Source organism: Nyctereutes procyonoides, unplaced genomic scaffold, assembly GCF_905146905.1.
Source record: "Nyctereutes procyonoides isolate TBG_1078 unplaced genomic scaffold, NYPRO_anot_genome, whole genome shotgun sequence".
Classification (NCBI taxonomy): domain Eukaryota; kingdom Metazoa; phylum Chordata; class Mammalia; order Carnivora; family Canidae; genus Nyctereutes; species Nyctereutes procyonoides.
The window spans coordinates 3,153,247-3,174,789 of record NW_026575033.1 but is presented as its reverse complement, the minus strand read 5'-3'; the positions used below and the strand labels follow the sequence as shown (position 1 = coordinate 3,174,789).

General features: G+C 40.5%; 1 protein-coding gene across 2 annotated transcripts in view; it reads left to right on the top strand.

The window, feature by feature from the left end:
* Positions 1–744: 744 nt before the first annotated feature.
* The window catches only part of ZDHHC20 (zinc finger DHHC-type palmitoyltransferase 20), a 74,217-nt gene continuing 53,418 nt past the window's right edge, over positions 745–21,543 (top strand). The window contains exon 1 of one of the 2 annotated variants that reach the window (XM_055317326.1): positions 745–1,079. In XM_055317326.1, coding sequence (XP_055173301.1) covers positions 962–1,079 — 118 coding nt within the window. In that variant the 5' untranslated portion in view covers positions 745–961. The remainder of the gene's footprint in view (positions 1,080–21,543) is intronic. The other variant, XM_055317327.1, reaches the window with a different exon arrangement.

Below are 21,543 nucleotides of genomic sequence, written 5' to 3'. Positions count from 1 at the left end.
GCACGCGGCTTCCATCCTAAATCACAGACATCCACCAGTTCAGTTCCATCGTGGAAAAAATGATAGCGTGTCCCCGTGGGGTCCCTCGGGCGCCCCCTTCTCCCGGGGAGGGATGTTCAGATAGGGGTTTCACCTGTCAGCTCCGCCTGAAACATGGAGCAAATCACTCCAAAATACAGGGATTCTTGACAGTAGGTGTTCCTCGCCCGCAGCCGGGGTGGGCTCGGTCCGGTCCTGTCTGAACACGGGCCGCAGGGCCCCAGCAGAGCACGTTCTGTACTGCGAGGCCCGAGGCCCGCGACTCGGCCGAGGGACCATTTCCAGCGGCGTCCCGGCGTGAGCCAGGAGCCCCCACAGCAGCTCGCTCGGCTGGTCGGCGCTCGAGGAAGCGCCCTCGGTCTCGGCGGTGCCCCGAGGCTCACTTGCTCCTCTCCTCCCCCGGCCTCCGCCACCTCCCACCGCGCCAGCCCGGCCACACCCCACGGGCCGTCCCCCGAGGCCCCGCCCCACGCCCGGCCCCGCCCCACGCTCGGGCTCGGCCCCGCCCCACGCTCGGGCTCGGCCCCGCCCCACGCTCGGGCTCGGCCCCGCCCACCGGGGCGCGCCGCGGGCTGCGGCGGGCGAAGGCGGAGGCGGAGGCGGGGCGGGCGTGGGCGCGGGGCGGGCGGGGGTGGGGGGCGTTGGGATGCCGGGCGGGGGCGGGACCTGGCCGGGAGCGGCTCCGGGAGGAGTCGCGGAGGGGACTCCCGTGTACTCTTCCGCGGGCGCGGGCTCGGGCTCGGGCTCGGGCTCGGGCTGGGAGGCGGGGTCCCTGGGCGAGGAGCGGCCCGGAGCAGCCGAGTCGCCGCCGCCGCCGCCGCCGCCGCCGCCGCCGCCGCCGCTGCCGCCGCCGCAGGGGCCGGGGCCCGGGCGCTCGGCTGGACCGTGGGGCGCCGGGCGCAGCAGCAGCCGCCGGCGGAACATGGCGCCGTGGACGTTCTGGCGCTGCTGCCAGCGCAGCGTGGGCTGGGTGCCGGTGCTCTTCATCACCTTCGTGGTGGTCTGGTCCTACTACGCGTACGTGGTGGAGCTGTGCGTGTGTGAGTACCGAGCCCCGCCGTGCGCCTGCCCTCGAGGGCCGCCGCGGTCCGGCCCCGACCCCGACCGCGACCGCGACCCCGACCGGGGAGCAGGCCGACGCGCCCGGGGCCTTGTCAGCGCGCTGCGGGGCGGCCTTGGGGGGCGCCTTGGGGGCAGGGCGGTCCGGGCGCCCGGGCTCCGGTGGCTCCGGTGGCTCCGGGGCTGCTGGGTTCGGACGCGGCGTTTCCTCGGCGGGGAGCCGTGGGTGTGCGCGCGCGCGCTCACTCCCTGCTTCTGTTGCTGTTTAAAACCAAGACCTCTGCTCGTCCTCCGCCGCCCCAGCAGCGCGGGAAGGGGAGCGGGCGGGGGGGGCGGGGGGCAGGTGGTCTGGTCGCCGCGGCGGCCGGCAGGTTGGGCCCCGGGGCACAGCGCTGCCCGCTGCTCCTTTCTGGTGGCCCCGGGCCCGTTTAAAGTTCGTTTCTTCCGCCTCTGCGTCCGCTCACTCACACACAGTGTTATTTTAAGGCCGAAAGAAGGGGGGAGAGGAGATACGGAGCCGGGTTCTCTCTTTCCTTGTCTGTCTGTGGTGGAGGTCTGTCTGTCTCCCGTCGTCAGTCAGACTTCAGGGTTCCGCTTCCGTCCCTGCCAGGGCTCTCGCTAGTTCTTAGTGCACCAGGTTCTCACCGGGTTCCCTGCGGTGGAAAAGGAGTAACACCCGGGATACAGTCCGAGGATTCAAGACCCCGATTTCAATAGGTGGCCGTTAAAATGGAAAGAGATTGGTTGTCCTCGAAGCACTGTTTGAGGGCTCCGACCCTGTGATAGTGATGAGTGCTCTGCCCTAAGTGAGTTGTTCGCAGGCTTTGGGTGTGCGGATATTTTAGGGCTCTTTTTTTTTTTAGGTATTTATTTATTTATCTATCTATCTATCTATCTATCTGTCTATTTATGATAGTCACACACAATAATCTGTTGAATGTTATTGAATAATGATGTTTGAATTAATTAAAATTGACTAGATTTAGGTATTTCTTTTTTTTTATATATAAATTAATTTTTATTGGTGTTCAATTTACCAACATACAGAATAACACCCAGTGCTCATCCCGTCAAGTGTCCCCCTCCGTGCCCGTCACCCATTCACCCCCACCCCCCGCCCTCCTCCCCTTCCACCACCCCTAGTTCATTTCCCAGAGTTAGAAGTCTTTATGTTCTGTGGATTTAGGTATTTCTTAAAGCTGCTCCCAAAAGTGGTAGTGATCATAGGATTCTCATCAGCTTGTGATGGTATTTGATCTTATTTACTCTGAAGTGGGCATTTATTCCAAAAGTTGTACCAGTCTTTTTTTTTTTTTTAAGATATTTTGATTTTTTTTTAAATTTATTTATGATAGTCACACAGAGAGAGAGAGAGAGAGGCAGAGACACAGGCAGAGGGAGAAGCAGGCTCCATGCACCGGGAGCCCGACGTGGGATTCGATCCCGGGTCTCCAGGATCATGCCCTGGGCCAAAGGCAGGCGCTAAACCGCTGCGCCACCCAGGGATCTCAAGTTGTACCAGTCTTATTTAATTCTGTCAGAAGATTATTCCTACCCTATTCTAATTACACAGTAGTTTTGAAGTGAAGCTTCTGAAGGAACACTAAAAATGTGCATTTATGTTGAAATCTCACAGCTTAAACTGTAGATGGTTTAAAGATTTTATTTATTTATTTATTTGACACAGAGAGAGAGGAAGAGAGCACAAGCAGAGCAGTGGCAGAGGAGGGAGAAGCAGACCCCTGCTGAGCCGGGAACCTGGTGTAGGACTCCACCCCAGGACCCCAGGATCATGACCTGAACCAAAGGCAGATACTTAACTGACTGAGCTGCTTAGGCACCCTCCCTTATAGAGGGTTTTTTGGGGGAAAAAAAATCAAAAGGTGAGGTTAAACATACGGAAAGGGAAATGAATCTGAATTGGGAAGTATTATAGTATTGTGTTAATAAGGATGGAGGGGATATTATTTTCATTCTTTAATCCTCCATCTCTGAGTATAGGTATCTCCTCCAGATGTAGGAAATGAGACTCTGAGCGAATAGATTGTTGGTTAGGTCACACAGTTGTTGAGTGGCTATTGCAGTGTGATTTACATATTTACACTACATATAGCTTTAGTAAGTCACTGGAACTGTAATTGTTTTGTTCTATGATTGGGGAAGGGTAGTGCATGGGGTTAGGTTGTTGCCCTTTTTGGAGATCATGACTTCAGTTAGGCTTTTAGGCCCATCCTTTCGAGATCATACCCCAGGATTTCATTAAGTTAAAACATTCTGCAACCATTAAGGGTCAATGCTTGACAGAATTTTTAAATAATCAGTAATGAAAGCTCTGATAAAGGGATACTTAATACTTCTAAGTTATCTGAGGTTAACTGTGGAGAATTTGGGAGGTCTGCAGTATCACTGAACTGTGTGTAGATGAGCATAAAAGTTCATTCACTTTCATAGTAACACTATCCTTTAAACTACTTATATATATTTATGTTTTCATAACACAGACCCTTTCACTGGTATATGTCTATATATAAATTGAGTGAAGTGTGAGTTTAACTTAAAGTGCTGTTTTAGCATTATTTACAATGGAACTGTAACTGTAACTGTGGAAGCAGCCAAGTGTCCATCCATTGGTGAATGGAAAAAGAAGAGATGGTATAGGGTACCTGGGTGGCTCAGTTAGTTCAGCATCTGCCTTTGTCTTAGGTTATGATCCTAGGGTCCTGGAATTGAGCCGGGAGTCCGACTCCCTGATTGGCAGAAAGTCTATTTCTCCCTCTCCACCCACCTACCCCACTTATGTATGTGTGCACACACTTTCTGTCAAATATTTTAAAAAGTGACTATATATATATATACACACACACATATATATGTGTGTATGTAAAAGATGGTATATATGTGTATATATACTTATACACACATCTATACTCACAATGGAATATTATTCAGCCATAAAAAGGATGAAGTCTTGCTATTCACCCATGTTGTTGTGAATGTGTTGCTAAAGAGTATGATGCTAAGTGAAATAAGTCAGTCAGAGGAAGACAAATATATGATTTAACTTGTATGTGGAATTTATGAAATAAAAACAAATGAAGAAAGTTAAAAGGGAGACAAACCAAAAACTGACTCTTAATTACAGAGAACAGTTACCAAAGGGGAGGTGGGTAGGGGGATGGATGAAATAGGTGAAGGGGATTAAGAGTACACTTGGCTTGATGAGCAGTGAGTAATATATGGAATTGTTGAATCACTATCTTTTACACCTGAAATTAATATAACATTCTGTGTTAACTACACAAGCTAAATTTTTAAAAATAGTTGCTATTTTAATAGTTTTTAAAGAATCTTCTTAGCTTCTGGGTTTTTTTTTTTTAAACTAAATGGGAGATGATGATTATAATTACATTTTTATTGTGTTAATTTATTTAATGCTCATAAAATATCCAGAAAGTTAAATAATTTGTCCAAGGCCATACAACTAGTAAATGGCATAATCAGCATCAGAAGTGATTTGGCTCTAGAGCCAATGTTTTTAAAATTAACTACTCTGCAAGACTAGTCTTCTTGTTTTTCCAGGTCTGTACACTCACAGCAGATTTCAGTCTCATCTCTGACCTATTTATATAAGGTCATTTTTCTCCTAGAAGATAGCAGCAGAGAAGATTCCTAAATAGCTCCGATAGTAAAAATGCCTGGCCCACAGTAGGACATTTGAACAAATAAGTTGTTTATAAGAGGCCCTCATTGCTTCTCAGCCTCTATAACTTTCTAATTTTGTAATTCCATACATACACATATGAAATGTGTAACTCATGTTACTGGAAGGAGTAATACTGAAGTCAAAATTGGTAAGAAGTGGGACTCCTGGGTGGCTCAGTGGCTGAGCGTCTGCCTTTGGCCATGATCCTGGGATGCTGGATCGAGTCTCGCATCAGGCTTCCTGCATGGAGCCTGCTTCTCCCTCTGCCTGTGTCTCTGCCTCTCTCTGTGTGTGTCTCTCATGAATAAATAAATAAAATCTTAAAAAGAAAAAATTGAGTAAGAAGTAATGAATCTAAGATGGTCATCTCACAGGGATGATAAACAGAGAAGTGATGATTAAGTAAATTAGTAATATTGGTCCTTGACATTAAATTAAACTGAAGTCCTCTTGATTTTCTTCCAAGGTTGATTTTTTTTTTAAGACTTTATTCATGAGAGACATAGAGAGGCAGAGACATAGGCAGAGGGAGTGCAGGCTCCCTGTGGGGGATCCTGATGCAGGACTCGATCTCAGGACCCTGGGATCACTCCCTGAACCGAAGGTAGATCCTCAACCACTGAGCTACCCAGGTGTCCCCCAAGGTTCATTTTGAACATAAGAATTTATGGGTGGATTGACCAACTTTTACACTTTGGTCAAGGTGGTATTTTTTCGAGGAAAGTGCTAATATAGGTTCCCAGGGTTTTAGTTAGTTAGTTAGTTAGTTAGTTAGTTAGTTAGTTAGTTAGTTAGTTAGTTCCCAGGGTTTTATCAAGACATCTGTCCAGGTCATTTAGGGTCATTTAGAGCTGTTAATAGTAGATGTGTACATGTAGAGGATCTTAGAGCCCAATGAGATTTTAGAGATGGTCTAATCCATTTATTTTACTTCTGAGACAACTGTTGCATGGAAGAGCTATGTGGTTTGTCCAAAGATGGATATGACTCATCCCGTTTCAGAGAGAAGTATGTAGAGTAGTAGTGTGACCTTTGAGACTGTATATCTAATATTCCAGTGTCTCCTCCATGATTTCTGCAGATTTAAAATGAGACAGATAGATAGCTTAAATGTCAACATTGACCGCAGTGTCTTAACAATCACCTTTGATTTCTTTGGTTTTTCTCCATTATTTTGTTTTCTGTTTCATTGATTTCTTGTCTGATATGTATTGTTTCTTTCCCTTTTACTTTGGGTTTAATTTGCTCTTTTTCTAGTTTCTTAGGAAACTCAAGTCACTGATTTGAGTGCTTTCTTACGTGTTCTGTAAATTTATTCCTAAATATTGCTTTATTCACATCTCATCAGTGTTGATATATTGTACTTTCATTTTCATTCAAGTAAAAGTATTTTCTAAATTCACTTTTGATTTCATCTTTGACTCTTGGGTTGTTTTAGAAGTATGCTAATTTACAGTTATTTGAGGATTTTCCAGATACCTTCTTGTTACTGATTTTGAATTTAATTCCATGTGGTCGGAGAACATATCTTGCATGACTTGTGTCCTTTAAAATGTACTCAGGCTTGTTTTATGGTCCGAAATGTGATCTGTAGTAGAAGCACTTCATGTGCATTTGAGAAAAATATGTTCTGTATTCAGCAGTGCATTTTGCTGTTTGTTGTTGGGTAGAGTTTTCTGTTATGTCATAATGTGCCGTAGATGTCAAGGCAAATTGATTGATGTTTAAGTTTCCTATGTTCTTGCTCATTTTTTTTTTTTTTTAAGATTTTACTTATTCGAGAGAGTAGGCACAAGTGGAAGGGAGGGGCAGAGAGAGAGAATCGGACTCCCCAAGGAGCAGGGAGCCTGATGCAGGGCTTGATCCCAGGACCCCAGGATTATGACCTGAGCTGAATGTGGACACTTAACTGACTGAGCCACCCAAGTGCCCCACTGATTTTCTCTTTGTTCTATTAATTAATTATTGAGAGAGGTATGACAATAAAAATGGATTTGTGTCTTTCTCCTTGTAGTTCTGTCACTTTTTGCTTCATGCATTTTGCAGCTCTAATTAGGTACCATTATTGCGTTCTCTTGGTGAATTGACCTTTTGTCATTATGAAATGGCTTTTCTTATCCCTGGTGATATTTTTTCCTTTGAAATCTAGTTGGGCAGATATTAACATCTACTCATCTTCCTTTTGATTAGTGTTGGCATGGCAGGTCTTTGTCCTTTTATTTTAACTTATTTGTCTTTATATTTAAAATGCATTTCTTGGGGCGCCTGGGTGGCTCAGTTGGTTAAGCATCTGCCTCAGCTTAGGTCATGATCCTGGGGTCCTACTGAGCAGGGAGCCTGCTTCCTCTTCTGCTACCCCTGCTTGTGTATGTGCACTCTCTCTCAAATAAATAAAAATTTTAAAATAATAAGATGCATTTCTTGGGGCACCAGTGTGGCTTAGTCAGTTAAGCTTCCAACTCTTGATTTCAGTTCAGGTCTTAATCTCAGGTTGTAAATTCAAGCCCTGCATTGGGCTGTAAGCTGGGTGTGGAGCCTTTTAAAAAAAAAAACACAAAAACATTTCTCATAAGCAGCCTATAGTTCAGTCTTGCTTTTTAAATTCAATCTGAAAAGCTGTGGGGTTTTTTTTTTTTCCTTTTTTTTTTTTTTATTGAGTTACAGTTGACATATAACAAACTAGTTTCGAGTATATAACACAATGATTGAAAATATAAATATATTTGGTATAATTAAAACAATGATCACTGCAATAAGTGGTTAACATCCATCAACCACACATAGTTAGATTTTTTTTTCTCTTCGTGTTGAGAACTTTTAAGATTTACTCTTAGCAACCTTCAAATAAACAACAGTATCATCAATTATAGCACAGTCTCTTTTAATTGGGGTGTTTTGATTATTCATTCATTCATTCATTCATTCATTCATTCATGAGAAGCAGAGACACAGGCAGAGGAAGAAGCAGGCTCCATGCAGGGAGCCCGACATGGGACTCGATCCCGGGTCCCCAGGATCAGGCCCTGGGCCGAAGGTGGCGCTAAACCACTGAGCCGCCCAGGCTGCCCTGTTTTGATCATTTATATTTAATGTGATTTTTTATATAGTCAGGTGAAGTGTAACCATTTGCTGTTTCTTTAATCTGTCCTATCCTGTATTCCTTTTTTCTTCTCCTTTGCCTTCTTTAGAATTATTTTTTTAATGATTTTTGAATAATTTTTTATAATCTATTTTCTTTGTTGGTTCATTAGCTATAACTCTGTTATTTTAGTGATTTGCTTTAGGATTTATAGATTATATCTTTATCATAATCTAACTTCAAATGATATACAGCTTCACAAATAGTACCTTATAAAAAGTCTTCTAATTCTTCCCTCCCAGCCTTATATGCTATTATGCATTTTTATATTATAAAAGTCACTGTATTGCTACTATTTTGTTTAAACCATTTATTATCTTTTAAAATTATTATCTTTTAAAAGATTTAAACAGTATGAAAACAAATCTTATATAATTACCCATATAGTTACCATTTCTGGTACTTTTCTTTTTTTATAGATCCAGATTTCTTTTCTCATGTCATTTCCCTCTGCCTGAGGGGTTTCTGTAGCATTTATTGTAAGGTATGTCAGTTGGTGATGAATTATTTCAGCTTTTGTGTGTCTATAAATGTTTTTATGTTACCTTTTTAAAAAAAGTTTATAGTGTATGATTTACACACTCCAAAATTCAATCACTTGAAATGTACAGTGCCATGGTTTTCAGTAAGCTTACCAAGTTGTACCATTCATTTTTAGATCATTTCAGTTACCTTTGTCAGATCTCTCATGCCTAATAATGGTTAATTCCTGTTCCCAGCCCCAGGCAACCTCTTTTCTATTCTGTATTTGTATGCCTTTTTTGGATACCTCATGTAAATGGAGTCATATAGTAAGTGATCTTCTGTGTCTGATGCTTTTTACGTTTTTGAAGTTTCTCTCTGTTGTAGCATGCATTGGTATTTCTCCCCTTATTCTCTGCTTCACATCTAATTTGTATTTTTTTGTTTTTAAAATATATTTACAACTTTATATAAGAATATTTCTAGTAAGCCTCCACAAATCATTTGTGTATTAGAATATAAATGAAGTGTACTTTATTATATCATATTTAAGTATTTGAAAAATCCTGCTTAGAAGATTTCGATACATTTGAGTCATGCTCATCTTTGCATCTTCTAGAGAGTCTAATTAATATGTGTTGAGTAGAATCATACAGTTATAAACTCACTTGAATTGTGTTTCAATATATTAGAACAAACATCCACAATAACAATATTAATTAAATTATGATTACCAAATATATATTTCAGTAGTCTTCAGGGTTAAAGGCTAGATGATATTGCTTATTGGTTCTGCAGTTTTGTTTTGATTCTTTGAAATTAGGCTGATATTATTTAGAAAAAAATCTGACTCCCTATATATCCCATCCCCAGTGGTTACATAATTATAGGACAAGTTAAGACAGGAATTAGGATATTTGTTTAAAACCTTCTTATTTTGTTATTTACTATCTGTTTTCAGATACTGGAGTATAGTAATTTAGTGCCTTGCAGACCTTCTTGTTTGCATTCTATAATTATCCCAGCCTTCTTTCCTTTTTTTCTTTTTCTAAAGAACAGATTTTTTTTTTTGATTGCTAGTAAATTAATCTGTTCTTACGTTCTATTGGTACCAGAAATCAGACTGGTCTGAGAGAGCTCTATAATATGTATATCCAAAAAACCCAACCCAAATGAACAAAAAGCTTTTTATTTTCTTCCAAATAAACTGAACTTTCTTTGGGTCTTCACCATTTCTTGCAAGACAAGATATATGAAGGAGAAGGCACAAGACAACTTAGAAACCTTGGCATACTATTTGGAAGAAGAACATTATGCCCTAAATATACAAATAAGACTTTCCTTCTCTCCTGGCCTCTTCTAGTTTGTGACAAAGAAGATGCAGCATGCTAAACTACAGATTAATCATCTACTTGGGTATCTAATAGGCATCTCAGCTTACCATGTCCAAAAAAACCTTCCTTGAGTTATTTTTCTCTACCCCCTCTCCTACCTTCCCAATTCTTCCTACCCTAGCTCATTAAATGAGTTTCATCCTTCTAGTTCCTTGGTTGAAAAATCTTCCCATATCCAATTAATCAACAAATCCTGGTATTAAACCCAGCTGCTTACCACCACCATGACACCTATATTCATTCAAACCACCATAATCTCTGTCTTGTGGAACAGATTCAAAAACATGACCACAATAATTTTATCTCCTTCCCTCAATCTCTTTAGAGGAGTCTTTTTGCCCACCCAGTGAATCTGGGCTGGCCTTGTACTTGCTTTGATCAATAGAATATGGTGGAAGTGATGAGTGAGATCTGGAGCCTAAGCCTCTAGACAGCATGCTTCTTCTGCCTTAGCTCTTTTGAAACTGATGGCCAGGCTAGACTACATGGAGAGGCCCAGCCAAGATGAGCTAAGTGCCAAGGCCCCTGATGTGTGAAGGAGGCCGTCTTAGAGTTTCCTGCTGCAGTTGAGCTGCCAATTAACTACAGCTAGTAGAAAAACAGTCTAGCTCATCATAGCTTGAATTGCTGATCCACACAATTGTAGGAAATAATACATGGTGGTGGTTTAAAGTCACTAAGTTGTGGGTGGTTATCACATTATCTTTGTCATTGTAGTACTATATTCTTACATTCTGCCTCTCCTTCCTCACTCCACTCCCGTCCTCACTCTGCACCTTGTCCATTCTCCACAGAGTAGCCGGAATAATCCCTTTAAAGTCAATACCAGATTTGTGACTCCTCTCTCCTCTTCTGAAAACCGTGGTGGCTTCCTGTCTTGTTCAGTGGAACGCCTAAAGTGCTTACCATGCCCTCCTCCCCTCATTACTTCCCTGACCTAATTTCTTCTCCACTCTTCCTTTGTTTCTACAGCTGTCACACTGGCCACCTGGCTATATTTGAATGATCTTCATTAATTATTTAACCTCTGAACTTGTTCCCATTCTATAAAATGGAATAATACCTGCCTTAAAAAGTAATGTAAAGTTCTTAGAGTAAGCTTTCGGATATTACTGGAGATGGGTAGAAGATTTAAAAGGCCACTAGCATATTTTTTCTTGCCTTCTTCTTTGGGGGACAGGAGTTTTCTTTTTTATTTTTAATTCTTAGAGTTTGTTTTTAACTCCCCCTCCCCCATCTTTAATGAGTGAAAGCATATTCTGACACAATCTTTTTTAATATTCTTTTCTTAATTGGCTGTATTCAAATATCATATTCCAAAAGCATGTGCCTATTTTGCATGAGCTGCTGATTGTGTCCAGAGTATGTATGTGGGAGAGTATGTTGTAAGGGAGAGAGGCTTCCACACCATGTGGGACTTTAGGAAGATTAATACCTGACACTATTCTTACAAGCATATAAGCTACACAGATTTAGATATTGCTGAAATGTGCAACACATCTTCCTTAAGCAGATGGGCACCTATACTTAACTGAAATAGTAGGCCACAAATAATGGTGATTATGGTTTTATGGAGAATAGATTTCTCTAAAATACGGATCCATAAACCTTGATGATAAAGAATGTTTAAAATTGTTTTAAAAACATTTCCGTTCTCTGTGCTCTCTCTTTCCAGTGCTTCATTATACTTATTAATGTGGACTTTGGCTTACCCAGATGGAATCACAGGAGGAGTACTTTTTATTAACATACTAATTGAACAACATAAAAATAAATGGGAACTTATTAGAAGTAAAGTCCTCAGAGAAGTTTTTTAGACTAACTGCTTGAAAGGATATCATCCGCTCCGGGAGGAAGAGATAGCAGTAAAATGTTATTATTGCATATGTCACTGTCAGTGGTGTGAATGTATCCTCAGTGTTTTCTTCTTCCAGATGCTATGTGGTTCTTATTTTTCTGTGGATAACTGGTATACTTTCTACAAGTATATATGTATGTATGTATGTATGTATGTATGTATTCTACAAGTATTTAAAAAGGAGAAGTGGAGGGTCATGGCTCTGACATGTACACATATGCCGTAGCTTCCTAACAGTATATTGTGTCCTCCCCCCGCACACATACACAAAAATGCCTGCAAATGTTTTAAAATCCAAGGCAAGAGGAAATCCCTGGGTGGCTCAGCACTTTAGCACCTGCCTTCGGCCCAGGAAGTGATCCTGGAATCCCGGGATTGAGTTCCGCGTCGGGTTCCCTGCATGGAGCCTGCCTCTCCCTCTGCCTGTGTCTCTGCCTCTCTCTCTCTCTGTCTCTCTCACACACACACACACGAATGAATGAATAAAATCTTTAAAAAAAAAAATCCAAGATTACTACTCCTCTGTCAGCACCCTCCAGTGGCTTTCTTCTTTGCTCATAATGAAGTCCAAAGTTCTTTCTGTAGTCTACAAGGCCTTAAATGCTCCCAACTGCCACTAATTTTGACTCGTCTCTTCCTTAGCCACTCTGCTTCAGTCAAGGCCTCCTTGAATTTCATCTATCATGCCATGCATTGTCCCACCTTAAGACTTTTGTACTCCTTCTCTTTCTGCTTGGGATGCTTTTCTCCCAGATTCCACATGGTTTGTTCCGTCCCTCTAGATTTCTTTTAAAGTACCCAGCTATAAAGAGAGGCTTTTCTAACTACACCATGTAAAACAAGTACTTCCTCTTTCACTTTCTCCCTACCTTGCTTTGTGCTTATAGTGTTCTAGGTGCTGTATTTGACACTGGGAATACAAAGATGTGTAGTGTGCGTAGTCAAATACATTTAGACTTCATATGAATAATCCCTGTCTTTAATATTATAGTACTTATTTGCATATTACAAGTTTTATTTTTAAGTTCCAGTGTAATTAACATACTGTTATAAGTTTCAAGTGTACAATATAGGGGCGCCTGGGTGGCTCAGTGGTTTAGCGCCTGCCTTTGGCCCAGGGCGTGATCCTGGAATCCCGGGATCGAGTCCCACGTCAGGCTCCTGCATGGAGCCTGCCTCTCCCTCTGCCTATGTCTCTGCCTCTCTCTCTCTCTGTCTCTCAAGAATAAATAAATATTTTTAAAAAGTGTACAATATAGTGATTCAACGGTTCCATATTTTAGTCAGTGCTCATCAAGAAATGTGTATTGTTAATGCCCTTCACCCATTTCACCCACCCACCCACCCACCTCTCTGGTAACCATCAGTTTGTTCTCTATAGTTAAGAGTTAGTTTCTTGGTTTGTCTCTTTTTTACCCTCTTTGTTCATTTATTTTGTTTCTTGAATTCCACATATGAGTGAAACCATATATTTGTCTTTCTCTGACTGGCTTATTTCACTTACCATTATATTATACTTCCTAGATCCATTCTTGTTGAAAATTGCAAGATATCATTCTTCTTTATGGCTGAATAATATTCTTTTGTAAATATAAAGCACATCTTTATCCATTCATCTGTTGACACTTGGGCTGCTTCTGTACTTTGGCGAGTGTAAATAATGCTGCAATAAACATAGGAGTGCATATATCCCTTCAAATTAGTGTTTTCGTGTCTTTGAGTAAATACTCAGCAGTGCAATTCCTGGAACCTAGAGTAGTTCTATTTTTAATTTTTTGAGGAACCTCCATATTGTATCAGTTTGCATTCCCACCTGCAGTGCAGGAGGGTTCTTTTTTCTCTATATCCTCACCAACACTACTTGTTTCTTTTTTCTTTTCTTTTTTTTTTTTAAAGATTTTATTTATTCATGAGAGAGACAGAGAGAGAGAGGCAGAGACATAGGCAGAGGGAAAAGCAAACTCCTGGGTGGGAGCCCCATGCAGGTCTCTATCCTGGGACACTGGGATCATGACCTGAGCTGCAGGCAGACACTCAACCACTGAGCCACCCAGATATCCCTTGAGTTTTTTATTTCAGCCATTCTGACATGTGCAAGGTGATATCTCATTGTGGTTTTGATTTGTATTTCCTTGATAATTAATGATGTGTGTCTAACCAATAGACACATCTTTTCATGTGTCTATTGGTTATCTGTATGTTTTCTTTGGAGAAATATCTATGTCTCCCCATTTTTAATTGCATTATCTTTTTTTTTTTTGGTGTTGAGTTGTATAAGCTTTTTAAATATGTTTTGAATAGTAATTTTTATTTGATATGTCATTTGCAAACATCTCTTCCCTTTCAATAGGTTGTCTTTTAGTTTTTTTGGTTGTTTCCCTTGCTATGCAGAATCTTTTTGTTTTGATGAAGTCCCAATAAGTTATTTTTACTTTTGTTTCCTTTGCCTCAGGAGACATATCTAATAAGTTTCTTTCTTTTTTTTTTAAGATTTTATTTATTTATTCATGAGAGACACACAGAGAGAAAGAGGCAGAGACACAGGCAGAGGGAGAAGCAGGCTCCATGCAGGGAGCCCAAGGTGGAATTCGATCCCCGGCCTCCAGGATCAGGCCTTGGGCTGAAGGCGGCGCTAAACCGCTGAGCCACCAGGGTGCCCATATCTAATAAGTCTTTGGCCAGTGTCAAAAAGGTCACTACTCGCCTGTGCTCTCTTCTAGGATTTTTATGGTTTCAGGTCTTAACAGTTAGGTCTTTAATCCGGTTTGCGTTTATTTTTGTGTATGGTGAAAGAAAATGGTTTCATTCTTTTGCATGTAGTTGTCCAGTTTTTCCAACACCATTTGTTGAATAGGCTGTCTTTTCCCATTAGATATTATTTCCTGCTTTGTTAAAGATTAATTGGCCATATAATTATGAATTTATTTCTGGACTCTCTATTCTTTCCCATTGATTTGTATGTCTGTTTTTTTTATGCCAGTACCATACTGTTTTGATCACTATAGCTTTGTAATATAACTTGAAGTCTGGAATTGTGATAACTCCAGTTCTGTTTTTCTCAAGACTGGTTTGGCTATTCAGGATCTTTTGTGGTTCCATACAAATTTTAGGATTGTTTGTTCTAGTTGTGTGAAAAATGCCATTGGCATTTCAATAGAGATTGCATTAAATGTGTAGATTGCTTTCACTAATATAGACATATTAACAATATTTGTTCATTTGATCCATAAGTATGGAATGTCTTTCCATTTCTCTTTGTGTTGTCTTCACTTTCTTTCATCAGTGTTTTATAGTTTTTACCATAGAAATCTTCTTTTCATTTAAATCCTTTTAGACTTAGATAGTTGTTAATCTTTGGGAACAAAGCTCCCAATAGTGGTCATAGGGGTGGGAGGAGGGGCATGGGGAGCAGATCAGTACTGTGCCTCTGAGAAAAGGACTGTGCCTCTGAGCGCAGACAGGACTGTGCCTCTGAGAAAAGTGGTGTTACCAGTAGATAGGAAGGGTAATAGCTAATTTCTTCTACTTTTTGCTATTAAATTCATCATTTAGAAAGAAAAATCATTATTTCTATAGATGATGAAAAGGTATTTGAAAAATCCCAAAATCTGTTCCTTGTTTTAAATAGGGCTTAATAAAATAGGAATAAGTGGTTTAGAATAAAGTTGCACACACACAAAATACTTGATCAGTTTCCATTAAAACCAGAAACAAGCAAGATGTTTATTACTATGTCCATTGCTGTGTAACATTGTACTGTATTGACAAAATCAATTACCATATTCAATCAAGAGAAAATAATTAGAAGCATAAAACATTGGAAAGTCAGAGGGAAAGCTATTTCTGTGTGCAGATAATGTGATAGTATATGTTGAAAAGCCAAGAGGATTAATAACAATAGAATGCCTAAGCAAAAAAGAATGGAGTAAAATTAGCAAACAAAAACCAGGATACAAAATTAGTAAACAAAAACCAATAATTTCTGTATATACATAATAATTTGTTTGAAAACATGGTGGACGAAAAGTCTCCTTTTCCACTTACATCAAAAAGATAAAATGACCACAGCTTTGTAGTACAACCTGAAATCTGGCATTGTGATGCCCCCAGCTATGGTTTTCTTTTTTAAAATTCCCCTGGCTATTCGGGGTCTTTTCTGATTCCACACAAATCTTAAAATAATTTGTTCTAAGTCTCTGAAAAAAGTCCATGGTATTTTGATAGGGATTGCATTGAACGTGTAAATTGCCCTGGGTAGCATTGACATTTTCACAATATTAATTCTGCCAATCCATGAGCATGGAATATTTTTCCATCTCTTTGTGTCTTCCTCAATTTCTTTCAGAAGTGTTCTATAGTTTTTAGGGTATAGATCCTTTACCTCTTTGGTTAGCTTTATTCCTAGGTATCTTATGCTTTTGGGTGCAATTGTAAATGGGATTGACTCCTTAATTTCTCTTTCTTCAGTCTCATTGTTAGTGTATAGGAATGCCATTGATTTCTGGGCATTGATTTTGTATCCTGCCACGCTACCAAATTGCTGTATGAGTTCTAGCAATCTTGGGGTGGAGGCTTTTGGGTTTTCTATGTAGAGTATCATGTCATCGGCGAAGAGGGAGAGTTTGACTTCTTCTTTGCCAATTTGAATGCCTTTAATGTCTTTTTGTTGTCTGATTGCTGAGGCTAGGACTTCCAATACTATGTTGAATAGCAGTGGTGAGAGTGGACATCCCTGTCTGGTTCCTGATCTTAGGGGAAAGGCTCCCAGTGCTTCCCCATTGAGAATGATATTTGCTGTGGGCTTTTCGTAGATGGCTTTTAAGATGTCGAGGAAAGTTCCCTCTATCCCTACACTCTGAAGAGTTTTGATCAGGAATGGATGCTGTATTTTGTCATCAAGACAGTGTGGTACTGGCACAAAAACAGACACATAGACCAATGGAACAGAATAGAGAATCCAGAAATGGACCCTGAACTTTATGGTCAACTAATATTCGACAAAGGAGGAAAGACGATCCACTGGAAGAAAGACAGTCTCTTCAATAAATGGTGCTGGGAAAATTGGTCATCCACATGCAGAAGAATGAAACTAGACCACTCTCTTGCACCATACACAAAGATAAACTCAAAATGGATGAAAGATTTAAATGTGAGACAAGACTCCATCAAAATCCTAGAGGAGAACACAGGCAACACCCTTTTTGAACTTGGCCACAGTAACTTCTTGCAAGATACATCCACGAAAACAAAAGAAACAAAAGCAAAAATGAACTATTGGGACTTCATCAAGATAAGAAGCTTTTGCACAGCAAAGGATACAGTCAACAAAACTCAAAGACAACCTACAGAATGGGAGAAGATATTTGCAAATAACATATCAGATAAAGGGCTAGTTTCCAAAATCTATAAAGAACTTATTAAACTTAACACCAAAGAAACAAACAATCCAATCATGAAATGGGCAAAAGACATGAAGAGAAATCTCACAGAGGAAGACATAGACATGGCCAACATGCACATGAGAAAATGCTCTGCATCACTTGCCATCAGGGAAATACAAATCAAAACCACAATGAGATACCACCTCACACCAGTGAGAATGGGGAAAATTAATAAGGCAGGAAACAACAAATGTTGGAGAGGATGTGGAGAAAAGGGAACCCTCTTACACTGTTGGTGGGAATGTGAACTGGTGCAGCCACTCTGGAAAACTGTGTGGAGGTTCCTCAAAGAATTGAAAATAGACCTGCCCTACGACCCAGCAATTGCACTGTTAGGGATTTACCCCGAAGATTCAGATGCAATGAAACGCCGGGGCACCTGCACCCCGATGTTTCTAGCAGCCATGTCCACAATAGCCAAACTGTGGAAGGAGCCTCGGTGCCCATCGAAAGATGAATGGATAAAGAAGATGTGGTTTATGTATACAATGGAATATTACTCAGCCATTAGAAACAACAAATACCCACCATTTGCTTCAACGTGGATGGAACTGGAGGGTATTATGCTGAGTGAAGTAAGTCAATCGGAGAAGGACAAACAGTGTATGTTCTCACTCATTTGGGGAATATGAATAATAGTGAAGGGGAATATAAGGGAAGGGAGAAGAAATGTGTGGGAGATATCAGAAAGGGACACAGAACATAAAGACTTCTAACTCTGGGAAATGAACTAGGGGTGGTGGAAGGGGAGGAGGGCGGGGGGTGGGGGTGAATGGGTGACGGGCACGGAGGGGGACACTTGACGGGATGAGCACTGGGTGTTATTCTGTATGTTGGTAAATTGAACACCAATAAAAATTAATTTATAATAAAAAAAAAGATAAAATGTTTAAGAATAAACTTAAGAAATATGCCAAACCTGTAAGAGGAAAACATTCATGAAAAACACAAAGTAGACTTGAATAAGTGGAAAGACATTTCATATTTCATGTTCATGTATAGAATAACTCAATATTACAAAGATTTCTTTTTTTTTTAATTTTATTTATTCATGAGAGACAGAGGCAGAGACACAGAGGGAGAAGCAGGCTCCTCACAGGGAACCCGATGCAGGACTCGGTTCCTGGACCAGGGATCAGGATCACGCCCTGAGCCCAAGGCTGACACTCAGCTACTGAGCCATCCAGGCGTCCTGAAGATTTCTGTTCTTCCCAAGTTAATGTATAATTGAATTCCATTCCCAATAAGTTTTCTTTTTTCTGGCACTACCCAAGTTGATCCTAAAAGCCATAGGGAAAAATAAACAGGAAAGAACAAGGAAACCATGAAAAAGAAAAGTCATAAAGGTGGCAAACCTCAACATATTTTAAACCACAGAGCCTCTGTAATTAAAACTGTTGGGAGTAGGGAGTTTAGGAGAACTCTACTTTCTGTTCAGTTTTTCTCTGAATCTAAAACTGTTCTAAAAAATAAAGTCTGTTATAAAAACAATTGTATATTATGGTATGTGGACAGATATATTGGCCAATGGAACAGAATGGAATGTCCAGAAATAATAATTATAAAAATTTAGAACATGATAAAAGTAGCATCTCAAATCATAGAGGAACAGATGGGACAACTGGATAGATATTTGGTGAGGGATAAAATCAGGTCCATACCTCACACGATATTCTAAAAATAAAGTACAAATTGATAAAATCTTATTTTTTCTTTTCTTATATTTTAAACTTTTAATTTTAAAATCATTTTAGACTTGTAAAAAACAGTATGAAGAATTTTCATATATCCTTCACCCTGATTCCCTAAATATTTTTATTTGCTATACATTCTTTATCATTCATTCTGTCTCTGAAACAGTTTGAGACTAAATAGAAGATATAATGTCCCTCTACCAATAAATACCTAGTGATATTTCCTAAGAACAAAAATGTCTGTTCTAAAAAAAAAATGTCCTTTTTTTTTTAAAGATTTTATTTATTCATGAGAGAGAGAGAGAGAGGCAGAGACACAGGCAGAGGGAGAAGTAGGCTCCATGCAGGGAACCTGATGTGGGACTCGATCCCGGGACTCCAGGATCTCGTCCTGGACCAAAGGCAGGCGCTAAACTGCTGAGCCCCACCCAGGGCTCCTATATCTGTCTGTTCTATAGCAGCTTCTGTAACAGAATACCACAGACCAGGTGGCTTATAAACAGAAATTTATTTCTCATGGTCCTGGAAGCTGCGAACCAACATCAGGGTGCCAGCAGATTTTTTGCCTGGTGAGGGCCCACTTCCTGGTTCTTAGATGGCCATCCTCTCACTGTATCATCACATGGCAGAAGGGACAAGGGATCTCTCTGAGGTTTTTTAAAGGGGCACTAATCCCAATCATGAAGGCTTCACATTTATGATTTAGTCACCTCCCAAAGGCCCCATTCTCAAATACCATCAACTTGGGCATTAGATTTAACATATGAACATTGGAGAAGAACAAAAACATTCACTCTATAACAAATTTTCTTATATAATTAGAGTACAGTTATCAAAATCAGGAAATTAGCATTGATGAAATACTACTTTAATCTGTAAACCTGGGCACCTGGGTGGCTCAGGGGTTGAGCCATCTGCCTTTGGCTCAGGTCGTGATCCTGGGGTCCTGGGATCGATCCCACATCGGGCTCCCCTTAAGGGAGCCTGCTTCTCCCTCTGCCTATGTCCCTGCCTCTCTGTGTGTGTCTCTCATGAATAAATAAATGAAGTCTTTAAAAAAAATCATAATCTGTAAACCTTACTCAAATCTCACCAGGTGCCCCACTAGTCCCTTCTGCTCCACGGTTCAGCCAAGGATCACACACTGCAGTTATCATTCCTCTATAGTGTCCTTTAATCTAGAAGAGTTCTTCAATATTGCCTTCTCCTTTGTTACCATAACAATTTTGAAGAGTACAGGCTCCTTTTGTAGAGTACCCCTCAAATTAGGTTTGTCTGATATTTCCTGGTGACTAGATTCAAAATGTACATTTTTAGCAAGAATACCACAAAAGTGATCTCCGTCATTGTAGCATTTCTAGGACTGTTAACTTTAGTCACCACTTGAGGTGGTATCTGCCAAGTTTCTCCATTCTGTAAAGGTCTGATTTTTCTTTGTAATTAATGAGTATTTGGTAGACCTGGATACACCGTAGATCCTTCGAGGAAGGACTTGCTCCTCAGTTGTGGCAAGTGTGGTCAGCAGACAGCTTCTAACTGTCAGGTCTTTCAGCATGACTAACTTCACCCAAGGTCACACCCTTCCTGTGCCAGCCTATACTAGTGTCTGAGTGAGAAGGGGCCTGGCTGCTTTAGAGCTCTCTGCTAGTTTGCCAAAGTTTTGATAAGCCCGCACTGCAGTTAGTTTCTCCTAAGTATATAGCTTGTACCCAAACTCTGTCTCAGCATCTGATTCCAGAGAATCCAACCTGAGACAAGTGTCTTTGTGGGAAATACCTTGAGACTCTGTAAATCTGTCTCTGATTACTTTCACTTACTCTTTTTAGCATCTACTGAGTGTTTTTGCTTGGAACAGTTATTGTGCTGGTTGTCAAATGATGATTTTCTCTAATTCTATGACTTCTTCTACATTTAATAGTTAGAATTCTGCTGTAAGGAAGAGCTTTCCCTCCTCATTGAGTCATTCATTTACATCTGCACACTGTCATGGATTCTTTTTTTATGGATTATAATTTGTCATTTTATTGCTCAAATTGTCCCAGATTTGTCCAGTAGGAGCCCCTTCAGCTTGGTTTCTGTATCCTATTGATGTGTCCACATCATTTATTCCTTCCTTCTTTTATGGCAATACAAAATTTTTCAGGCTTATCTGATACTTTTTCCTACTCTGGAACCTGCCATTTCGAAATGGATCACACTTGAATGTAAAAAATAAAAGCAATCAAGTGCTAGAAGGAAACATGGGTGGATGATCTTATAACCAGGGAGTGAGGAAAGCCCAATAGAAAAAAATGGATAAATAACATAAACAGTTCACAGGAAAAAAAAGAAAAGGAAATGGCTCGTAAAACGCTTGAAAAGGTGCTTATTCTTATGTATAAGAAAATGCAAAGTAAAATTATCTTGTGATGCAAAATGTTTGGAAATACAGTGGAGAAACAGGCAGTCTGATGCATTGCTGGTAGAAGTATAAAATGGTACAAACTCTATAACAGGGATTTGGGGAAAAAAGGCAGATTAACTTTTGGTCCAGTAATTTCACTACTAGGAATCTACAGTGAGGACAGACTTCCACAAATAAGCAACACATGCATAAGGTTATTCATTGCCACATTGTTTGTAACAGTAGAGATTGGAGAGGACCCAAATGCCTATCAATAGAGGCCTGATTATATAACCGGAACACCCACACAATGGAATACTCTGCAGTGCTTTAAAACACAATGATTTCTCTGTGTATTGATATACAGTGAT